Source organism: Poecilia reticulata, chromosome 1 (assembly GCF_904066995.2).
Source record: "Poecilia reticulata chromosome 1, P_reticulata-male-v2, whole genome shotgun sequence".
Lineage (NCBI taxonomy): Eukaryota > Metazoa > Chordata > Actinopteri > Cyprinodontiformes > Poeciliidae > Poecilia > Poecilia reticulata.
The window spans coordinates 6,488,099-6,508,541 of record NC_088830.1 but is presented as its reverse complement, the minus strand read 5'-3'; the positions used below and the strand labels follow the sequence as shown (position 1 = coordinate 6,508,541).

At 39.6% G+C, this 20,443-nt stretch overlaps 1 protein-coding gene and 1 long non-coding RNA gene across 7 annotated transcripts in view; both read left to right on the top strand.

Annotated features, from left to right (window-relative positions):
- The window catches only part of cacna1ib (calcium voltage-gated channel subunit alpha1 Ib), a 203,490-nt gene extending 196,334 nt beyond the window's left edge, over positions 1-7,156 (top strand). For 5 of the 6 annotated variants that reach the window (XM_008434689.3, XM_008434762.3, XM_008434828.3 and 2 more), the window contains 3 exons: positions 1,345-1,495; positions 2,416-2,630; positions 3,690-7,156. In XM_008434689.3, the coding sequence (XP_008432911.2) occupies positions 1,345-1,495; positions 2,416-2,630; positions 3,690-4,295 (972 nt within the window). In that variant the 3' untranslated portion in view covers positions 4,296-7,156. The other variant, XM_081599178.1, reaches the window with a different exon arrangement.
- Positions 7,157-11,476: 4,320 nt separating this feature from the next.
- Positions 11,477-13,217, top strand: LOC145551511 (uncharacterized). Its single transcript, XR_014087474.1, has 3 exons — positions 11,477-11,943; positions 12,420-12,534; positions 12,629-13,217. It is a non-coding gene; the product is annotated as an uncharacterized LOC145551511 (long non-coding RNA).
- The last annotated feature ends 7,226 nt before the right edge of the window (positions 13,218-20,443 follow it).

The window sequence follows — 20,443 nt, the reverse complement described above, 5'->3', positions numbered from 1 at the left end:
ATGATTTATCATTTTCATGTTTCAGACAAAAGAAAAATCTAAAAAGTGCCTCCTGGCTCTGATTGGTTGTTTTTGGGGCAGAAGGCAGAGGAGCTCAAATTTTTCATAGATTATCTGTCATATTCTATACTGTCACGACATGGTGATAGTTTCTCTAATGTGTAAAGATACTTTTTAAAAAAAAATAAAAGTTACGTACTGCATCTTTAAATATCTTTGTAGCTTTATCCCCGGCTGGTCTGGTGTAGTTTGGTTTTCATCACCTTCACTGAAAATCTGCATTTCACTCACATTTAATTACACCCAGGCTGACTAGTTACTTCTACTGACAGCGTCCGGGCGCTCTTCATTTACAGGTTTCACTATAAAGGGGACTGTGACAGACTGGCGACCTGTCCAGGGTGACCCCGCCTCTCGCCCGGAACGTTAGCTGGAGATAGGCACCAGCAACCCTCCCGACCCCACTGAGGGACAAGGGTGTAAAGAAAATGGATGGATGGATGGATGGATAGACTATAAAGGGGATTGAATACAAATGCATGCCACACTCTTCACTGTGGCATGCACCTTTACAGCCATGCACCATTTTGTACTGTTGTTCCACTCCAGTTCACAACAAAACATTTGTAGATTTGCTGACGTAATGAGACAAAAATAAATTTATTAATTTAAAAAATGAAAAATTCAAGAGGTATGAAAACTTTGGTAAGACATCAAAAGATACTGTCGTTTGGGTTTTAAAGAGCTACAAATCATCTTGACAGACTAACTTGCTAATCACCTTTAATTACTATTTATGCTTCAGCGAGTGACTAAAACATGTCTCCCACTGTGTTTTGATGTGGTTGAGCTGTAGTGTGTGTGTGTGTGTGTGTGTGTGTGTGTGTGTGTGTGCGTGTGCGTGTGTGTGTGTGTGTGTATAAGACACTTTTCTTTCATATTTCCATCTTCAGACTGACTCTTTGCTTCCAGCCCACCTGGCCCGTTTCATCTCTGCTCAGTTCATTTGATCCCGCGGTGCCGTCAACAACAACGGCAACCACGACAACAACAAAAACAACTAAACAATTATGATGCTTTGAAGGCCGTTGGTGTTATATACCTGTTAGCGCTAGAAATTTCAAATCAGACTTGCACGGATGCACAAAGGTGGGGGCATGATGAGCAAGCGTTTTGAAAGTGGAAACAAATTGATTTCCATTACGGCGCGAGGAAACGAAAGGCTTCAGTGAAACGTCGGTGCATTTTGGGCGTAGTGCCAACTCTCTGCTAGTTTTCCTTCTCGACTGACCCGGCTTTTTAAGAATTTCTCCTGTTTTTGGTTTTTTGTTGTTTTGTTTCCAGAGGGGCAGCAGTGACTCCCACAGCTCAGAGGAGTTGCTCATGCAGGGAGGCTGCAGGAGACCTTACCCCTCCAGTTCAGGAAGTGAAGAGTTCCTCCATCCACCTCTGAATCCTCCTCCTCTGGAGCAGCAAACCTCAGCACATGGAAAAGGTACTGCAGAAGATTTATTTAAAAAAAAAAACAGTTTTTATTTTATTTTTTCCTGTTGTGGAACAAAATTTATTTCCAAACACTGTTAGATGAAATCACTCCATCAGGTTTATTTGTATATTGTGCAAAATACAGAGAGCTTGTAAGACAGTCAGTGATGAAGAGGTTCTGGATGAAAAGCTCCTCCAGGCAGAGACAAACATATGACTTTTATTATATTTCTGCAGTCAACACTGGGAGAAGGTAGCAGATAGGTTTTCTGTCTCATGTACTATACTGTCACAAAATAATGATAATTTGAATATGTAAAAAAAAAAAACATATTTATTTTCTTATAGCTCCATAGTGCAGCTTTAAGAAAAATGCCAAAAATGAGAACAAATCAGATTGTTAGAAATGAGGCAGATGAGAATCTGAAACCTCCTGATTTGGTTAAATGCTGACTTGACATAAATGATGACGCATCTGATGACACTTATAGGCAGCATGGTATGATGTATGCACGCGCTAAAATGCTGATCAGGAAATTCGGCTGAGTGCTCAAGTTGTGTGAAAATAGCTGTTTTTAAAGCCTTCTGTAAACGGCCCATCTGTGGCGACGGCGGCGCACAGGAAGCAGCACGCAGAAACTTTATGCGACGTGCATTAATGGTACGAGGCCACAACTCGACGTGCCACATGGAGTAATGCTAGCCATCTGTTTGGAGATGTTTTTGTTCCCGCAGGCCCTGCAGTGCTCAGGAAACTGGTGTAGATCATCTCTCATTTCAACGTGTCGACTTCAATCTCTTTTTGCGTTTTTGTTTTTTTGCCTCTTTGCGCTTTAGACCCTTCGCCGCGTCCAGAACAAATATGGTCCGATTCATTTGGATGCATTTATAGAAGCCGATCTTTACTAAAAAGTCGCCTTCCTTCCGCAGAAGGCGATGAAAACACACGCAGTGGGGCGGCCGATGCGGCTTCGCCCGTGTTTCAGCTCCCAGCAGACTTCTTCCACCCAGCCGCCGCAGCGCAGTCAGACGCTCACGGGGACGGCATGAGGCCGAGGGACATGGACCCGTCCCGGCTGGCGTCCCCCGCCTCCTGGGCCTCTCTACGCTCCCCCGGAGCCAACAGCAGGCCTCTGAGCTCTCAGGTGAAAACATAACGCTGTTCTCTTTTAAACAAGGAAAGCCCATCTAGTTGTGTTTTCCATGTGTCTAATCAAGAGAGAGTCTTGACGCTTTAATGTCCTTGAATCCAAGGATCTTAAGTCCCAGACTTTTTGGACTTCCACTAATATAAATCTGTTGGTTTTTGCCTTTAAATCCACACTTAACTGAGTGAAGTGAGAGTTTTCAGCCTGGCCTTTCATTCAGACAATAACTGTGTTTGGGTTTTTTCCTGCAGCTGAACATTCTTATCACTGTTTAATGAGAATCCTACTCCACAGTGAAACCAACACACAGCCTTTTGTTGGCTTCTGCATGAAACAACCCAGAATAAAAAAAAAGAGGAGCTTTTTTTAGTTCTTGCTCTTTTTGTAACCATGGAAACAGATTTTTATTTTTTTATTTTCCCCCCTCTTCTCCTGTACCTGCTCGGTTTGTTTAGCTCGTGGCTGAGTGGCTCTGTGATCCTCAGCTGCTACAGTAATGCTCTGGGGTCCTCGGCTAATTAGCCTAGCCAGCCCAGAGCCTGATACTGACGCGCTGCACGCCGTTTCCCCCCCGGCTCTGGTTCCTTACCGTCTCCTATGTTGCCTTTTTCTCTCTCCCTGCTGCTCTTTCTCTTCCTGTGTCCCTTATGAGCCTTATTAGTCTTTCGGATTGACTCATGTCAGTTTAACTTTGGTTCAAAATACATACATGAGAGATAGATAGAAAGGTAGGTGGGTGGGTGGGTGGATGGATGGATGGATGGATGGAAATATTTTTTCTGAGTGTACTTTCATTATTAAGCCATTATTACTGTAGTTGTTGAAAACAGAGCCAAAATGACAATATGATCATTTACAGCAATCATTTCTGGAACAACAGGTCTACTGACATTCTGTTTTATAAAACCCTTCATTTTTCTTTTTTGCAGTATTCAGATTATTATAACTTTGGGTTTTCAGTTGCTGCACAATTATGAACAGAAAAAGAAAAATATCACTGTGTGTAATGAGATGCATTAACTGTTCAAAAACTCAGTAATGATTCTCTTTGTGCAGCATCCATCGCACAGCGACTCGTCCTTGGCCACAGGCAGTTCAGATGGCAGCCTGCAGGCCGCGCCGGATGAAGGGCTCGGCTTGGGCGTGTGTCCACCTCGACATCTGGATCTCCCCGTGCCCGTCCTCCGCCCGGTGCCCGCCGTTGCGTTGCGCCCTAAAGAACAGCCCACAGCGGACCGGGGACAGCCACCGCTGAGCGGACGGAGCTCTGCCACTCGGAGGAAACAGAGGAGCCACAGCAGCAGCGGCGCCCCCAGCTGCCCCCAGCAGGACTGCGTGGACCCTTCAGATGAAGAGGCGGGGACAGGAAGGGACGGCAGCGAACACTTGTCGGAAACGCTCAACAGTCTGTCCCTCACGTCGCTGCTCGCCCCGGGCCCTCTGGCGCTCACGGCGATGAAGAAATGCAACAGCACGGGATCGATGGACCGCTCGAACCTGTCCGCCCGAGGGAAAGGCGGCCGACACACATGCGCCGTAGATCCCCATGGATTCTCGTCCAGTCCTTGGATCGAGGGGAGGGCAGAAGCGTCGCTGGAGGAGAGTAACGTGGCGAAGAGCTGCGCTCGGCACGTCAACACATGCGCCAGGAAAAAAAGATGAAACGCACGTTGGTCTTCTGTCGCCGAACAGTTAAATCCTCTGCGTTTCTGGTGTTTGAACGTAGCAGGAGGAGACTTCTCAACGCGTGTCCTTTGTTCAGTGCTCTGTGTTACTCTGTTGGGATCAGTCCTTTCTTTAAAAGATGCCTAATTCTTTCCATTTTGCACAGGAGATGGTTACTTTTTGACAGGTTTTAGCAGTAATCACAAGTCGATTCACTTTTTTCTTTTTCTTTTTTTGGCATAGCCATGATTTGGCTTCGAACTTTGCCAGTCTTGGGGGTTTTTATGGAAGAAGCATTTAGAGAGCACAGGCCTGAAGTTTGCAGTGATTACTATGATGACATTAAATTACAGGAGACGGGGCTCCATTGACCCGTGTCCCCACAGCCTTTGTGCAAAAACAAAACAGTCTTACGTGACTGCAGACGACCTCCAGAGCTCCTCTTTGAGGAAACACTGAACTTTGTACAGCTAGTCTTTAGGGGTTTTCTAATATCCATGGATAACAGTAGCATCCCCCTTTTTTCCAATCTCTGGTGAATTTCGTAGATTCAGACAGACTGTGTATTTTTATTTTTTAGACTATTATTATTATTATTATTTGTTCATTTTGAAGGCCCACCCACCGGCCTCCATTTTTGGGAACCAGAGGACAGAAATGTAACAGAGTCTCTGACTGATGAAGGGATTCTTGTTGAAAAGAATCCATGAATGCTGCTAAGAATTAAAGTGAGGAGTAGAGGAAGCATTGTTCACTTTAACAGAGGAACCATTTTTACTTTTCAAGTGCATATGAAGGGCTATAATGTACTGAAGGCAAACCTGGGCTAAATACTATGGTTATTATTCAGTTTTATTAGAAAATATTATCAAGGCACCTGGAAGACCTCATGACTTTAGACATGGAAAATGTAGGCAATAGTGTTTCCATACTAAACCTCCAAAATATATTTGAAAAGAGTAAGTAACCCTAGAAGTGAGGTAATCACTTTTATATCAGAATAATGAACACTTTGTCAGTCTCTGCAAGAAGACAGTAGGTCCTTGTTAGCTGTTGGGTCAAGTCTTTGGACAGGGATCTGGTTTAAGCCGGTCTGACCAGCTTAGCTAAAGCACAGCCTTCATTAACACCTTTTTCTTTGCTTTTGGGGATTTTCTGAGTGGTTTTTCTTGTGAGTCTTAATTGGCAGGGTGCCATCTTTCAGACTTTTGCAGTTCAGTTTGTTTTGTGCGTCGCATTGTTGGTACCCGACAGTCCGTCAATTCATAGCAGCTTTAGGGATTTTTCATACCCGCATTGGTAAGAAGGGAGTCCAGATCATTTTTGTAAACATCTATTCGTAGTCTACTACAAAGAAAAGAAGTTATGTGATTTCAACTGAGAACAAATTGCCATTGAGACAAACTGATCCAAAGTTTTTCTGTTTGTTTGTTTTTTAGCAGGGCTAATATCTAGCTTATTGGCTCGGAAACACTATTGATTCTTTGAGAGGCAAAGACACACATCTAACAAAAACGAGTGCTGGAAAGATCATCCTAAAGTTATACTACTGATCCAATCCAAACAGAATATAAAGAGACCTCTGTTATGATACTTCAACTTGCAGTGTGTAACTTTGACAAAAATGTCACCATGTCGTCACATTATGGTATGAGGCAGAAGACATGTCTGTCTCATAAAAAAAAAAAAAAATCGAACTGTCAATCACTGTCGTCCACACGCCGCTCATACAGGTTCTCTTGCTTTCTACTGCACTACAGCTGGTTCACCACATGCGATGATCATGTTTTCAGTTCTCTGAATAGAACAGTAACTTGTTTCTCCCCCATTAGCCATTTAACAGCACTAAGCCCCTCCCCTTCACTCTGATTGGTTGTTTTTGATCGGGAGCGGTACATTTCTTCAGGTAACAGCAGTTCAGGGATGAGGAGGAGCAGCTCCATTTTGTCACAGATTATGTGTCTCGTACCATACTGTGACAACATGGTGACAGTGTTAACAAATATGAAACAAAAAACAAAAAAAAACAGAACACAAGTTTTTTTAAAAGGATCCAGACTGCAGCTTCTTTACGCAATCGACCACATAGATTTCATTTAAAATCTATGTGGTCGAGTCAAAAAGTTATTTGACCCAGGTCTGCTTGAGTGTAGCATGTCTTTAGAAAACAGCATAGCGAGCAATGTTGGTTAAATTGATGTTGTATGTTTATATCTGAGCACTTGTGTTGACTAAAAGTGATTACGAATCGTTTAGTACATGTCACAGTCCATAAATATCCAACCAAGATAGACCTCAGGTGGACAAATGCACACACAAAAAAAATCATAAATACCATCGCAAATGTCATACAAACAAACACCTTCATACCAAGATGTTGATGTCAACACTATGCAGGATTTCTTTGTGCTTGTTTCAGACGAGAGAGGAAACCTGGGTGTTCATGATCGCTGCTTCGTCTTCATCCCCTTCGTTAAACTAACCCAATTCCATTACCTCCCTCCTGCGAGGAAGTCGGCGTATTAAATGACTACCCCACCTCTATTTGAGATATGCAATATATGCTGCGATGTGATGATGTACAGCTAGATGTGTGAGACTCATAGAGACAGGCAATATAAAGAGAGGAGATTGTAATTTATGAATTTATGTATTGGAATAAAATGTCGCCATCATTCAAAAAGGTCACCAAAAGGAAGATTGTGTATTCATGTATTCTGAACTGTGTGTTGCCTTTCGCTGCCATCTCAACCCAGTTTTAGTTTACCAAAATGCATGTTTTTTTTTCCTCCTTTCTTTTTCTTTTAGTTTTCTTAAATGTCAAACTTGTGTCATAAAAAAATGGAATAGCTTTTCAACCGTGTTTGACTCTTGATGTTCTTTCATTGTGTTGTTTTAGTAAAGTCAGTATAAATCTTTATTTGCACAGCACCTTTCAAGATAAACTTATTGGTGTGGGTTTCCTCATGTGGGGTGTAAGGATGCATTAGTCCTGTCTGCTCTGATCCTCCATCTGGATATTCAATGGAAGATCTGCTGGGAGCAAATGCAGATGGATTAGCAGTGGAATCACATAGAAAACAAAAAAAAATGACTATTTAGTCAGGATCATGGCGGCAGCATTTTGTACAGACTGCAACTGGTCCGGGAACGTTGTGCTCAGATGTGTGAGACAAAAAAAAAAAGGCTTGAAGAAAAGATTGTATTTTAGGAGAAGAATCAACGGAGCTCAATTTGGCATCATTTCTCAAATCATACAAACTGGATCAAACCGGATAATTGATATGAATGTCAAAGCATAAAACGTAAGTCAAAGGCCATCCCAAGGTTTCCAACAGTAGATCTAGCAAACAAATGTAATAAAGTTTTTTTTTTCTCTACTTACCTGAAGAAATCTGTCAGCTTTTAGTTGAAAGCTTGACATTTTACTAAAATGTGCAGTTTTGAAACCTCATTAGGGAGACGAGGAAAATATCAGCTGCAAAACAGACATATCCTTAAAAGAGACGACAGCAGAGCAAAAACAACAATGGGCCCATTATAGACCCATCATCTAACTGATTCTGCTGGAATGCTTTAAATAAAAACCTGAGACCTGGAAAGCACTAAAACAGCTGTGATGCTGCTCCACAACAAAAACTAAAGGTCAACTCTGTTCTGAAAGGAGCTGGAGCAGAACGGAGAATCCCAGCTGATGAGGGAGAGCCGTAAAGATACTCAACTAAGGTGACTCCGCATATTTAATTCCAACTCATAGCAGGTAAAAAACATTTACACAAACCGAACACAAAACAATAAATGGTACCAACAAATATTTACGTGCATGCAAATCATTAGAACTAATCTAAGGTCAATCAAAGAATAAATGTAACTAAATATAATTCCTCAGAGTATTGCGCTCCAGGAACTTTCTGGCAGCAGCTGGAGCTCCTCTTGTTACTCCACCCTGCTGACGAAACGCACCATGAACAGGTAAGTACTTCAACAATTGGCAAACTCAAATTAAACTAACAGAAATTAGAACCAAACTGACATTTTACCCACAATCTCCCTGTACAGAAAGGATGGCCAGTCCCTCTGCCTGCAAGAATGTTTAACTCAATGTAACTGAAATAAAGAACTGAAAGAAAAAGAATTTGGTCTGTAAATAAACTAAACAACATAATATCAACAATCAATTAGAGATGGATTTTTTGGCACAAAAATGGCTCATATTTCAAAATCATAAGGCAGAGGAGAACGTTCCGGACACATTATTATTTAAGGTATAAATTGTTAAGCACATGAAGAAAAAATTGAGGCGTCCAAACAAGCTTGTAAAGCTGACAAAATGATTGTAGAGATGCCGCCTGTACTGATCAGTGTGTCGCTGGCTGGCAGTTTCCCTTCTTTCATTCAGGCAACATCATTGCTGAGGATGTAGAACAGGCAAAACCTTAAAGCTCATTTTTGTAAAAATGTTCCCTGCTATACTTCCATTCACGTGGAAAGCAAACTTTTCCCGGATTCACACACACACACGCACACACGCACACACACACACGTCCTATTTGGGTTTTCCCCAAATCGTCTCACTTCTCAGAGCTATTCCTGCACAGAATTGGCACTAAGCAAACTTCACAGCTGAGGCCCCCTCTCGTGTTGACACCTGGTTAGCTCTTGTGGTAGCGACGCTTCATCAAAGCCGATATGTAAACGAACATCTGGCTCACAGGTAATCCAGCCTAATTTAGCAACCTGTGATGAGGACTGGATCAAGTGAAGAGGCTTTAGAGCAGAAAGTGAGGAAAATCTGTATTTAAGACTTTTTTTTTTTTAGTATATTGTTTGTGGTAAAATGGATCTTCTTCAGTTTGAGATAGTAGCTCTCTATTTGTTGCAATTTTAGCTTTCTGAATTTATTACTGCAGATGAAAGTTAAATAGCACTCAAACAGTTAAAAGCATTCAGGTTCAACTTATGTAACTCAGTTAAAGTTAAGTTAAAATTATAAGCTAAATTTCGGACAGTTTCCTATTCATAAAAGCAGGGCAAGTAAGATCTTGTCTGGACAGAAAAAACTAGTTTAGGGGGAAAAAAAACAGTAAAATTCTGCTGAATTGATTGAGTGCATAAAGTTTTTGTAACATGGTAAACTTGACAAAATAAAGTATTTAGGCAATCACTTATTTATGTTAAATAGTTGTGTATGGTATGTCATAATTTTGTGGGGATCATTATTCACTTTGTCATTGAAGATTTATTTTGTAATTTTATTTGGTTGAAAAAGCCAAATTTTGTTTACAATGGCTGATTTGTAAAAAGATAAGCAGTAAAACCAAAAAGTTTTGTATATTACAGTTATGTAACAAACAAAATATTATTTTGAGCCATATAAAAGTAAAAAAATGCATTATACCTTCCAGTAGATAAAAAAAAAGAAAAAAAGGAGGAATATCCAGTTTTACCGTAAGAACAAGACACATACCTCAGTACTGCATTGCCACTCAACCTTAATGCACATTGATGTTTAATAACAGCCTACTGAGATATTTATTGCAAATTTGCTAGAGGAAAAATAGTCTAAGGTAAAAAAAAATAATTAAAAAAAATATATTGACAAATACAAATAATTACCTCAATATCTCTACAATATACAGAACATGCAAAATCTCAAAGGCTACACTCAGCCCAGGCAAAACAAGTGACAATGGTTCAAGGTTCTGGATAATTAGCTGCGTAGTGCCAAGCGTGTCACTGCCTGGAATGTCAGTTTCATCCTTTTTCAGCCAAAATGGTTGGAGGGACAATGGGCGAGTAGCGGCCTCTGAGTCAGGGCTGGCAGGGTTTGGTGTATTTCTGGGAGTACACACTGCAAAAACTAAAATCTTAGTAAGATTAAATATCTTAAATTAAGGAGATTTTTCTTGTTTTCTTTCTGACAAGATAATTTTTCTCACCAAGAGGGATTTATGTTAGAATATTTTTCTTATTTTAAGTGTTTTTGTACTTAATTATCTCAGTAAGATATAAAAGCTTAATATTAAGAAAATATTACTTATTATGAGTAAATATGTGCTAGAATCTAGAATATCAATATTTACCTATCAAACTTCAAGTCTAGAACTTATATTATATAAGTAAAAATTTCTTATTTCAAGCACAGAAAGCGAAATCACATACTTAATGAAATGTATTCAGATAATTAAAACAGACTATGTCCAAATGGAATCCTTTGTGTTATTGTCAATGAAAAAAAAAAAAAAAACATGAACTTATATTCTTGTATAAGTTGGCAGAGTGTACTGGAGATTATAATTGAATATTTAAACGGTTGACATTTAACACAACAATTTCAGAGACAATATCAGTTTATATATCAAGATAATTCTTGGCATGTTTCCATCTGCTATGGACCTTAATCTGATCTTCTTGATGCAAGATGTGGGACCTCTTACTGACATGTCATGAAATTTCTATTGATGTGTGATTTGAAATGGCTGGTATTCCACACAATGAGATTAGAATCAACAATATTGATTAGCTCAATGTCATGATAAATATTTTAACTTTTGGTTTATATTTCAAATTCTTACTTTATCAGTTACTAATATTAGTTTGAACAATATTTTATTCATCATGTTTGTAACCCCTTTTATGACATCATACAATCCAAATGGGAAAGCGCCCAAAATGTCAGTGAGATAGTATTAATGTTCGATACAACAGATTTTCTTTCCGATCCAATACCGAGTAAAATTTAAGCTGGTATTGGCAATACAGATCCCATACTTTGTGCAAAGACAGTTAGTTTGTTTCTTAATTAAATAAAAAATAAATGTAATCCATATCTTGGCTTCATAAAAAGAACACAATGTACTCTGATGCACTCATTTTAAACTCAGAAGTATATTGAGACAACAATCTTGTTTACTATAAGCTATTTTAACTCAGCAGAAATATACAAAACATGTGAAAATGGAGTTGCAAACTAAAAAAAAGAAAATTAGTAAAGTAATAACCCTACTAAATAGACTGCTCAAAAAAATAAAGGGAACACTTAAGTGTTCACTTAAGTGTTTAAGTGTTCCCTTTATTTTTTTTTAGCAGTGTGCATCATTGTTTAATTATTAAAACTACTATAAAATGGCAGCTGAAATACATCCGTGTCACTTTTATAATCTGTCAACATGTCCATTTCTGAGTGAGTGAGCGTCAGCAGCACGCTGCGCTTGGGCATTACGTCCTTACACATTACATTCTTACCAGGCGGAAGAAAAAGTAGTTCCCATTAACAACGTTTCATTTAGGCAAGATCTCAATAATTTTGTTACTTTCTAACTTGCTCTTGTTAATCTACATTATCTCAAATTACTAAAGTGTTGAAAGTATTGATCCTTGGATCTGACAATAGATTTTAAAGAATTAAGTTCTGGTATCGAAAGAATCGATATTTCAGTATCAATCCGCACATCACTAACGGCAACGCCAGAGATCATTTAACTGCCCTGATTAACGGTTAATTCAGTTGTAACAGCCTAACTAAGCTGTTATCTACTGTACTTTTATAAGATTTTCTTTTGGCAAATTTTCTAATCTCGGTTGGACATGGATGAAGATGGAGGACTTTTTACGTGTATAGACCCTACAGCTGCTGTACTGAGAGGTAAGTTTAAAGTTGTCTGTCTTTCTAAGATAAGCTAACTGAAGCTAGTTAGCATGTCGTGATATGCCAATTTTCATCCGCGGTTAAAGAGCCGCTCTTATAATATGAGCTTTGAACAGTTATTAACCACAATAGCTGTGGCTTAAAAATAATATCGACACGGGTTCATGGTAGCTTCCGTTTTTTAACATAGCTAAGGTGGCTTCTCATTCGGGAAATGGTTAAAGGGCATTTCCGCCTAGTATTTCACTAACTTTGAGGGTGTTTTATGTGCTGTAATTTAAAAACTTAAATGCAATGAGTTTACAAGGTTAGATATTCCACACTGTTACCAGGATATTTTAAACACTATTTTTAATTAGTGAATTTAAGTAGTCCTTGTTTGATTTAATTAAAATAACTTTCTTGCCATCTTGAATTCATGTAATATTGTAATTGAGCACATGAACTAAAATAAGACTTGTTTTATTTTTTAGTAAACCAAACTGTTGCCATGGTGAAGCCTATGCCAGACACGTCTCCAATCATGTATTGCACCATCTACAAGAAACTTTGGGAAATGCAAGTGACAGCGTCCTTCACATTCTCAAGGTAAGAAATTTATGATACTGATTTATCATTACACTGATTAGTCCCTAAAACGTGGTTTGTTTTGTGATTGTTTTTCTGTCTGTGCTCCAATTAGCAGATGACCCAACAACTTCAAACAAGACCACTTTTCAGCTCTGTGGTGATCATGAAACCAACTTTCTACTGGCCATTGGAACCATGCCTGCCCTGATCTTCTGAAAGGAGGACATCACAACTACTACACCTTTCAGCATCCGTGTCTGTGGCCACTCCTCTCTGTGCTGCTGACAGATGTCTTGAGAACAGCGTCTGTAACTGAGGCAAGACTTCCACATATAAAAGGCTATGGCTTATTGGAAGAAGTTCATTGCGGAGGAAGCTCCTATTGTTGACATCTAATCCCAAGATTTTTTTTTGCTTTGGACAATTTGGTTTGCTTGACTCTTAGGGCATCTTATGAGTGCGGCAGATGTGTCAGATCTTCATTGTTCTGTCATTTTACAGGATTGTTTCAGAATCAGATGCCCATCCAGACTTTATTCTGACCAGTAGACATGTTTTATTGTGCTTATGTGAAACTTAAACGTAATAAATATGTTAAAAGTAATTGAACTCATGTCTTCATTTCAGCAAGCCAATAACATCTCTTGTTCCAGTATTCACAGGATCAATTTTTGGATTTTTGTCTTAGCATAAGAACCTTGAGTAAAGCTATGATAAAATATATATTTTAATCCAATGCAACAATAAAAATAAACTAGATTTAGGTATATCACTGCAAAAAGTCCCCTTTCAAAAACAAGAAAAAGAAGTACAAAAATAGGGTATAATTTTCTTAAAATAAGAAAAATTATCTGCCAACAGAACAAGAAAATTTATCTCGTCAAGATTTTCTAAAACAAGAAAAGATAAACCTACAATATCTTAAAATTAGTGTATTTGTACTTAAAACAAGCCAATTTTACTAATACAAATAGAATATATGAGATTTATTTTCTTAATACATAGAACATTTTTCTTCAAATAAGAAAATTTTACGCTATTTCAAGAAATTCAGTGTCGAGTAACATTTTCTTTACTTGAGATAATTTTTCTTAAAATAAGATAATATATCTTACTCGTATAAGTAAAATTGGCTTGTTTTAAGTAAAAATACACTAATTTTAAGATATTGTAGGTTTATCTTGGTTAGATATTTTTTCTTGTTTTAGAAAATCTTGACAAGATAAATTTTCTTGTTCTGTTGGCAGATAATTTTTCTTATTTTAAGAAAATTGTACCTTATTTTTGTACTTTTTTTTCTTGTTTTTGAAAGGGGACTTTTTGCAGTGCAGCATGTGTGGAACAATTTAACCATACAAACTGAGAATTTTAACCAATTATAGAAACTGAATGGAAAAGAGTGCAAATGAATAACCAAACTGTTCCAAGAGTTGTGAACTAAAGGTTTTAGCAGCAAAGATAATTACACAATTAATTTCATGACTTTGGGCACTGTTGTCCACTTTTGTTGGTCATTTTTGACAGTCATTAAGGTTCAAACCAGCCCCGTTTATTTTGCTTTAATCCAACTCTTTTTCATTTGTCTAGAAAGTCCAGTTCATTTGGGGAGGCATGAGGGCGCAGTTGAACTCCGGTGGGGACCAAAGAAAAGGAACTTGGTCCGGATAAAAAACCTAGGTTTCGGTTCGGATGAAGTGAACATATGTGTGGATACATGCAGAGACCGCTACAGAAGAAGGAACAAGACTCTAGAGCAGGGTATTCTGGGAAAAAACAGCCAAAACAAACACGCAAGTCTAACAGTTTCCTTGACTCATTTACCAAAGACAAAAGAGCTAAAACTGCTACAATCTGATGCTACTCCATCTTTGTTAACATTTTATGAAGAAGGAAGTCGTGCTCGTGTCTTCTTCGAAGGTTTTCGTGTCGTTTCCTTCAGTGGTTCTTGTTGCACAGGAGAGGAAGAGAGCAGGTTTTTCAATTCGTTTGGATTGTTTCACACTGCAGTGCGAAAGCAAACTGCACCAACTGAAAATGCACCAAATGTTGTGATCTTGGTCCCCAACAGAACAGAGTCTACCAAACTTCCAGGGGTGAAAACATCCTAAAAGACCAAATATGCATTGAACTTTACCAGCAACTTGCATACAGCGGATCCTTTGATAGACATTTGCTGTTAAGATCAACAAATTCAAAGATAGGGAAGGTTAACTAATAAGAAATAAACCCTCTAAGTTTCAAGGATAATCATACGATGTCTGAATATTAGGTTTATTGCAATCTATAACAAAAACACAACTATTGATTTCCAGATTCAATAAAGAAACAACATTTCTCAATTTCACTACTTCAGTATTTAGTGGCGTTGCTCCTCAGTCAGTGCCTGTTTCCAGCTCTCTCATTGGCTGCTGGTCATCAGTTCATGTATTCACCTCTGTAGCATTGAGTAAATCTAACTCCGAAGCATTAGCACTGCGATTCAGTCAACCCTCATTTACTGCTATCACCAGGATGTTTCCTGTTCTTGTCCTGAGCCGGTTTCCTTGTTTCTCTAAGTTCTATTAATCAGTGAAGCTCGTCTTTGCTTTTGGCTCCTCACCATCACAGCATAAAAGCTGCATTTCCATTGGCCATTTGATGGACCCTTTTCACAGTTACGTCAGACAACGTCCGTTCTGACCCGAAGCAGTGTATCTTTACTTCCGGGGTAATTTTGCCTCGGGAAAACCCAACAGAAAAATGTACAGACACTCATTATCTTAAGGATATAAAAAAAAGGTTAATAACAACAGTATTTATGTGCTAGATAGTCATGATAACATTGTCAGTCATTGTCAATTTACCGTTTTCTAACTGTATATAAAAGAAAAAGCCTCCAGCAAGCAGCAGCTTTTGCCAGTTAGGTAAAATATACACCGTTGCGTTTTAGTGCTGTAATGCTAAAAGTGTGAGGATTTGAGTTTTTCTGTGTTTATTTTGGTTTCTGTGTTCTGTGGGTCTCTGTGTTGTCCCGGTTACCCCTTGATTAGTTACACCTGTTTCCTGTTTCCCCTGATTGTCTATTTAAACCCACCTGTGTTCCTTGTTGGGTCCTTGTCTAGACTGTCTGGTGTTTGTGTCTGTTGTTAGATGTCCTATGTTACCACTTTTGAGCCGTAGCCTTCTGTTCATTCTGTGCTGCCTGGATTTTGGACTTTGTGTTTCTGGATTATCATAATTTTCTTCATTCCATCCTGGGTCCAGAGCGTCTTCCTCACCACCTCTCCACCGCAAATCATGACAGAGAGTTTCACTTTCTATATTAATGTAAAAAAAAAAAAAAACACGGACATCTTCCAGCATTTTTAAATATCGACTTAAAAAGATTTATATGCAAAATCATTCACATACTCTGATGTGATTCATAATTTCTCTTTTTGTTTCACGTTCATCTTTCTCAGCAGCAACCCGCCAAAATAACAAGCATGGCACAATCATCAAGACGTTGCTATTGCTAACAGAGTGCCATGCTGTTCCAACAAAAACGACCATATTGGAGCTTCCATGATTTTCCTGTGAACCCAGAAATTTGCGCCCGCTGGGTGAGAGCAATCAGGAGAGATGAAGTGAAAACGTTTCAAATCCTCCGTGAGAGCACCTGTGTCTGCAGCCAGCACTTTGCCCCAGAGGATCTAAGCACATCAGCCAGTGGAATAATTCGGATTAGACAAGGAGCTGTGCCTTCTAGATGTCACTGGAGTGATTGGGGTAAATGGAGGAGGACAGTGTTGGAATGTTTTTTTTAAATATTATGAACAAAAATGTGTCATGAACGTATTTCCCACATCTAGGGAAAAGATCACAAGCTGGTGAATCTGTTTACAGACGAACCAAAGGGCGTCTTGGTGCTGCTGGTCAGCGTGACTCCCAGAAGATGCCCGACCCTGAGGACAGCTCAACGGAGGAATTGCCTGCAGCTGCGGAGGCAAAATACCATGACTACGCCTGCCATCCTTCTCCAGGTTAGTATTACAGAAAATGTCTTGTAGAAAAAATATATGGCAGTGAAGGACATTGTAACCATCTTGAGGTTGTATTCAGAACACTTTAGACTTTCTAACTACTGGGGAGATTGTTAGTAAATACATAAAATGAATTGAGTGAGGAGGAGGTATGGTGTCCAATTTCTGTGTTTGAATAATCTTCATATAAAAAGTCAAGTTTATCTGTAGAGCAGCAACAATGTATGTATGCATCTGTGTATATGTATGATTTTTTTTTTCTTTCACCTCAAGCTCACCAACAGCCTCCCGTAATGAGAACAGTGAAAAGTGCTATATGTTTGAGTGATGTCTATTAACGTTTATTTTACTTTTCCCCTTAGTGCCACACAGAGAATTAAAGAGTCGGAGTTCCAAGTTTTGTCTCTAGAAATGGAAATCCAGGAGCTAACTCTGAAAAAGAAGCAGCCACTGTTTTTCAGGTTTTGTGTGACTGATGAAGATTTTGGTCACTACACCAAATTCAGCTCAAAGGTCTTTAATGTGTTTTGGGAGTCAGTTTACCTTTCTGCTTCTAGTGTACTGGTCCAAGGCACAGTGGACCGCAGAAAAAACACTTAGACCTCAGCCAAAACTTCTGTTCATTGGTGAACTGTTCATGTTTCTTTGTCGTGTTGCAGCCGGTGAAAACCTTGTCGTCCATCTTTGAGGTCAGTTTATCTTCAGTCAGTCGCATCATTTTAACATGGACTAGCTAGCACCTTTGCCAGGTTCTTGGCTCGCTATCATTGTGGACGACAAGAGAGCAAGTTCAGGCCACCATGCCTGACGAGTCCAAACGGTACCGGCCTCATGTGGGAGTGATGATAGACTGCACTGAGATCCGATGTGAAACAGCATCCTCCCTCACACTACAGTTGGAAACCTTTTCCAACTGCAAACACCACACAACCTTTAAAGGTCCGGGAGAGTGATTAGGTCATCCAGCCACTGTCGCTGTAGAGCATTTCAGCCAAGTTACCCGCCTCGTAGATACTTGATTGACACAGAAGACGTGCGGGCAGCGTAATGGCGGTGAATAACGTTCCAGCACCCTCTTGCTTTAAAGCAGATGTGTGGCACACTTTGGCTTCAAAAAGAAGGATAGCGACTCCTGTCACACCTTGCTAAAAGGTACCTCTGCATCCTTTGCATCAGTGTATCCTCAGAGAGTCTTCTCCACCGCTGGAGATATCATCACTGCGCAGAGAAGTGCACTTCTCCCAGAGCACATCAATCAGATTCTATTTCTAAACAAAAATCTGAGGAGAATGTAGCTCACTTGGTCTGCAGAGTATACTTTCTGTTTAGAGTTCACTTATTAGTCAGGGTCTATCTACAGGCCTTAAGCTGCTCTGCTAAGATGGGTGCATTTGAAGTTAAATGTTCTTCATTACTTGAATTATATACTGTTTTGGAGAAGTCATAGTACTGTTTACTTACCAAGTGTTTAAAGTGATACCTTCAGATGTTAAGTGTCAAGGTTAAAAAGGTATCAAACTATTCAGAGTAGGGTACTTGGTGCACTTTATTTACTTTACAAATGCATGTAAGCTACAGTTTGTACAGTTTCAAATAAAAGAAACATGTTTTCTCACCACTTCTTTAATTCATTTTGTCCAGCTGTCGACTCTGTGTACTTTAAGTCTGAACCCCACAGATTCTCTAATGGGGTTCAGGTCAGGAGAGTTGGCAGGCCAACTGAGCACAGTAACACCATGGTCAGTAAACCATTTACCAGTGGTTTTCTCACTGTGAGCAGGTACCAGGTTGAGCTGAAAAATGAAATCTTCATCTCCATAAAGCTTTTCAGCAGATGGAAGCATGAAGTGCTCCAAAACCTCCTGATAGCTGCTGCATTGACCTGCCCTTGATAAAACACAGTGGACCAACACCAGCAGCTGACATGGCTCCCCAGACCATCACTGACTGGGTACTTGACACTGGACTTCTGGCCTTTTGGCATTTCCTTCTCCCCAGTCTTCCTCCAGATTCTGGCACCTTGATTTCCGAATGACATGCAACATTTGCTTTCATCCGAAAAAAGTACTTTGGACCACTGAGCAACAGTCCAGTGCTGCTTCTCTGTAGCCCAGGTCAGGCGCTTCTGCCGCTGTTTCTTGTTCAACAGTGGCTTGACCTTTGACCTGGGGAATGCAGCATCTGTAGCCCATTTCCTGCACACGCCTGTGCACGGTGGCTGTGAATGTTTCTACTCCAGACTCAGTCCACTGCTTCCTCAGGTCCCCCAAGGTCTGGAATCAGTCCTTCTCCACAATCTTCCTCAGGGTCCGGTCACCTCTTCTCGTTGTGCAGCGTTTTCTGCCACACTTTTTCCTTCCCACTGAGGTGCCTTGATACAGCACTCTGGGAACAGCCTATTCGTTCAGAAATTTCTTTCTATGTCTTACCCTCTTGCTTGAGGGTGTCAATGATGGCCTTCTGGACAGCAGTTAGGTCAGCAGTCTTACCCATGATTGTGGTTTTGAGTAATGAACCAGGCTGGGAGTTTTTAAAAACCTCAGGAATCTTTTGCAGGTGTTTAGAGTTACTTCGTTGATTCAGATGATGAGGTTCATTGTTCGTTCAGAGAACCTTTTCATGATATGCTAATTTTTTGAGACAGGGATTTTGGGTTTTCATGAGCTGTATGCCAAAATCATCAGTATTAAAACAACAGAAGACCTGAAATATTTCAGTTGGTGTGCAATGAATCTAAAATATATGACAGTTTAATTTTTATCATTACATTATGGAAAATAATTAACTTTATCACAATATGCTAATTTTTTAAGAAGGACCTGTATATCGTATCGTGAGCAGAATATCGTGTATCGTATCGTGAGATTATTGTATCACTACAGCCCTAATCACTAGAGATGTGCCGATTCCGATCACCCATGAGGGCCGATCACAGATACCGATAACATAATTTTTATTTTTTTTTGTTTATCATAAACACTACCGATTACATTATGTGGGAAAAGGAACCATGAATTTACCTTAATTTAGACAAAAACTTGTTTTTAATAACTTTTTCCAAGAAGAAAACTAAACAAAACAGGCATTCTGCAAATGGTACTGCTATTGATAATACTATCTTTAACAGACTAACATATGAAGGCTCTGAAGAGGCTAAATAATGCAAAGAGTCAAAATAAAATCTCAATATTGACAAAAAAATTAAAGTATAAAACATTCAAAGGCAAATACAGGTTCCGTTACAATAAACAATCCTTAGTTACTGAATGAAAACTTCCTGATAGCATGGCGGCTAGCTGATTACTGCTTGTTCTGATTGGCTGTTTCTGACTGAGCGGAGTAATTATGCAGAGCAGGGAGGAGATCAATAATTTTTTTAGAGATTATCTGTCTCATGTTAGGACAACTAAAGTTTTAATACGTATGTAAAATTATTTTTTTTAGGTTAGATGCTGCAGCTTTAAACAGAGGTTTGGTGTGAGAGTCACTACCAGGTGGAGCAGAAGCGGTGCTCCGTCTGTCAAATATTACTACCTGTAGTGCGTAGCAGCGGTTCCACAGCGAGAACAGAACCACATCGCAGCTCGAAGACTTAAATAATTTTGCGTGTTATTTGTTTAGCTTTCTGACCGTCATGCTAATCCGGGTGAGTGTTTGTAGCTGTGCGCTGCTTTACCTGCTGTCTGATCCTCCATATGTCTGTTTTACTGCAGTGAGCCTCGATGTAGCCAAACTCAGTCAAGTATGGCATTGTTTTTATGTCGTATTAGCTTCGTTGTGTTGATGCATTTTGACGTGCTTCCAATTTTCCGCCGCAACACGCAAACTTCCCCATTCACTCAGTGCGTTATAGTTCCACATCGCTTAGGATTTGTTACTGCGCGTTTGCACAGTGTGAAGGAAAGAGGAGACCAGCTGCACAGGCA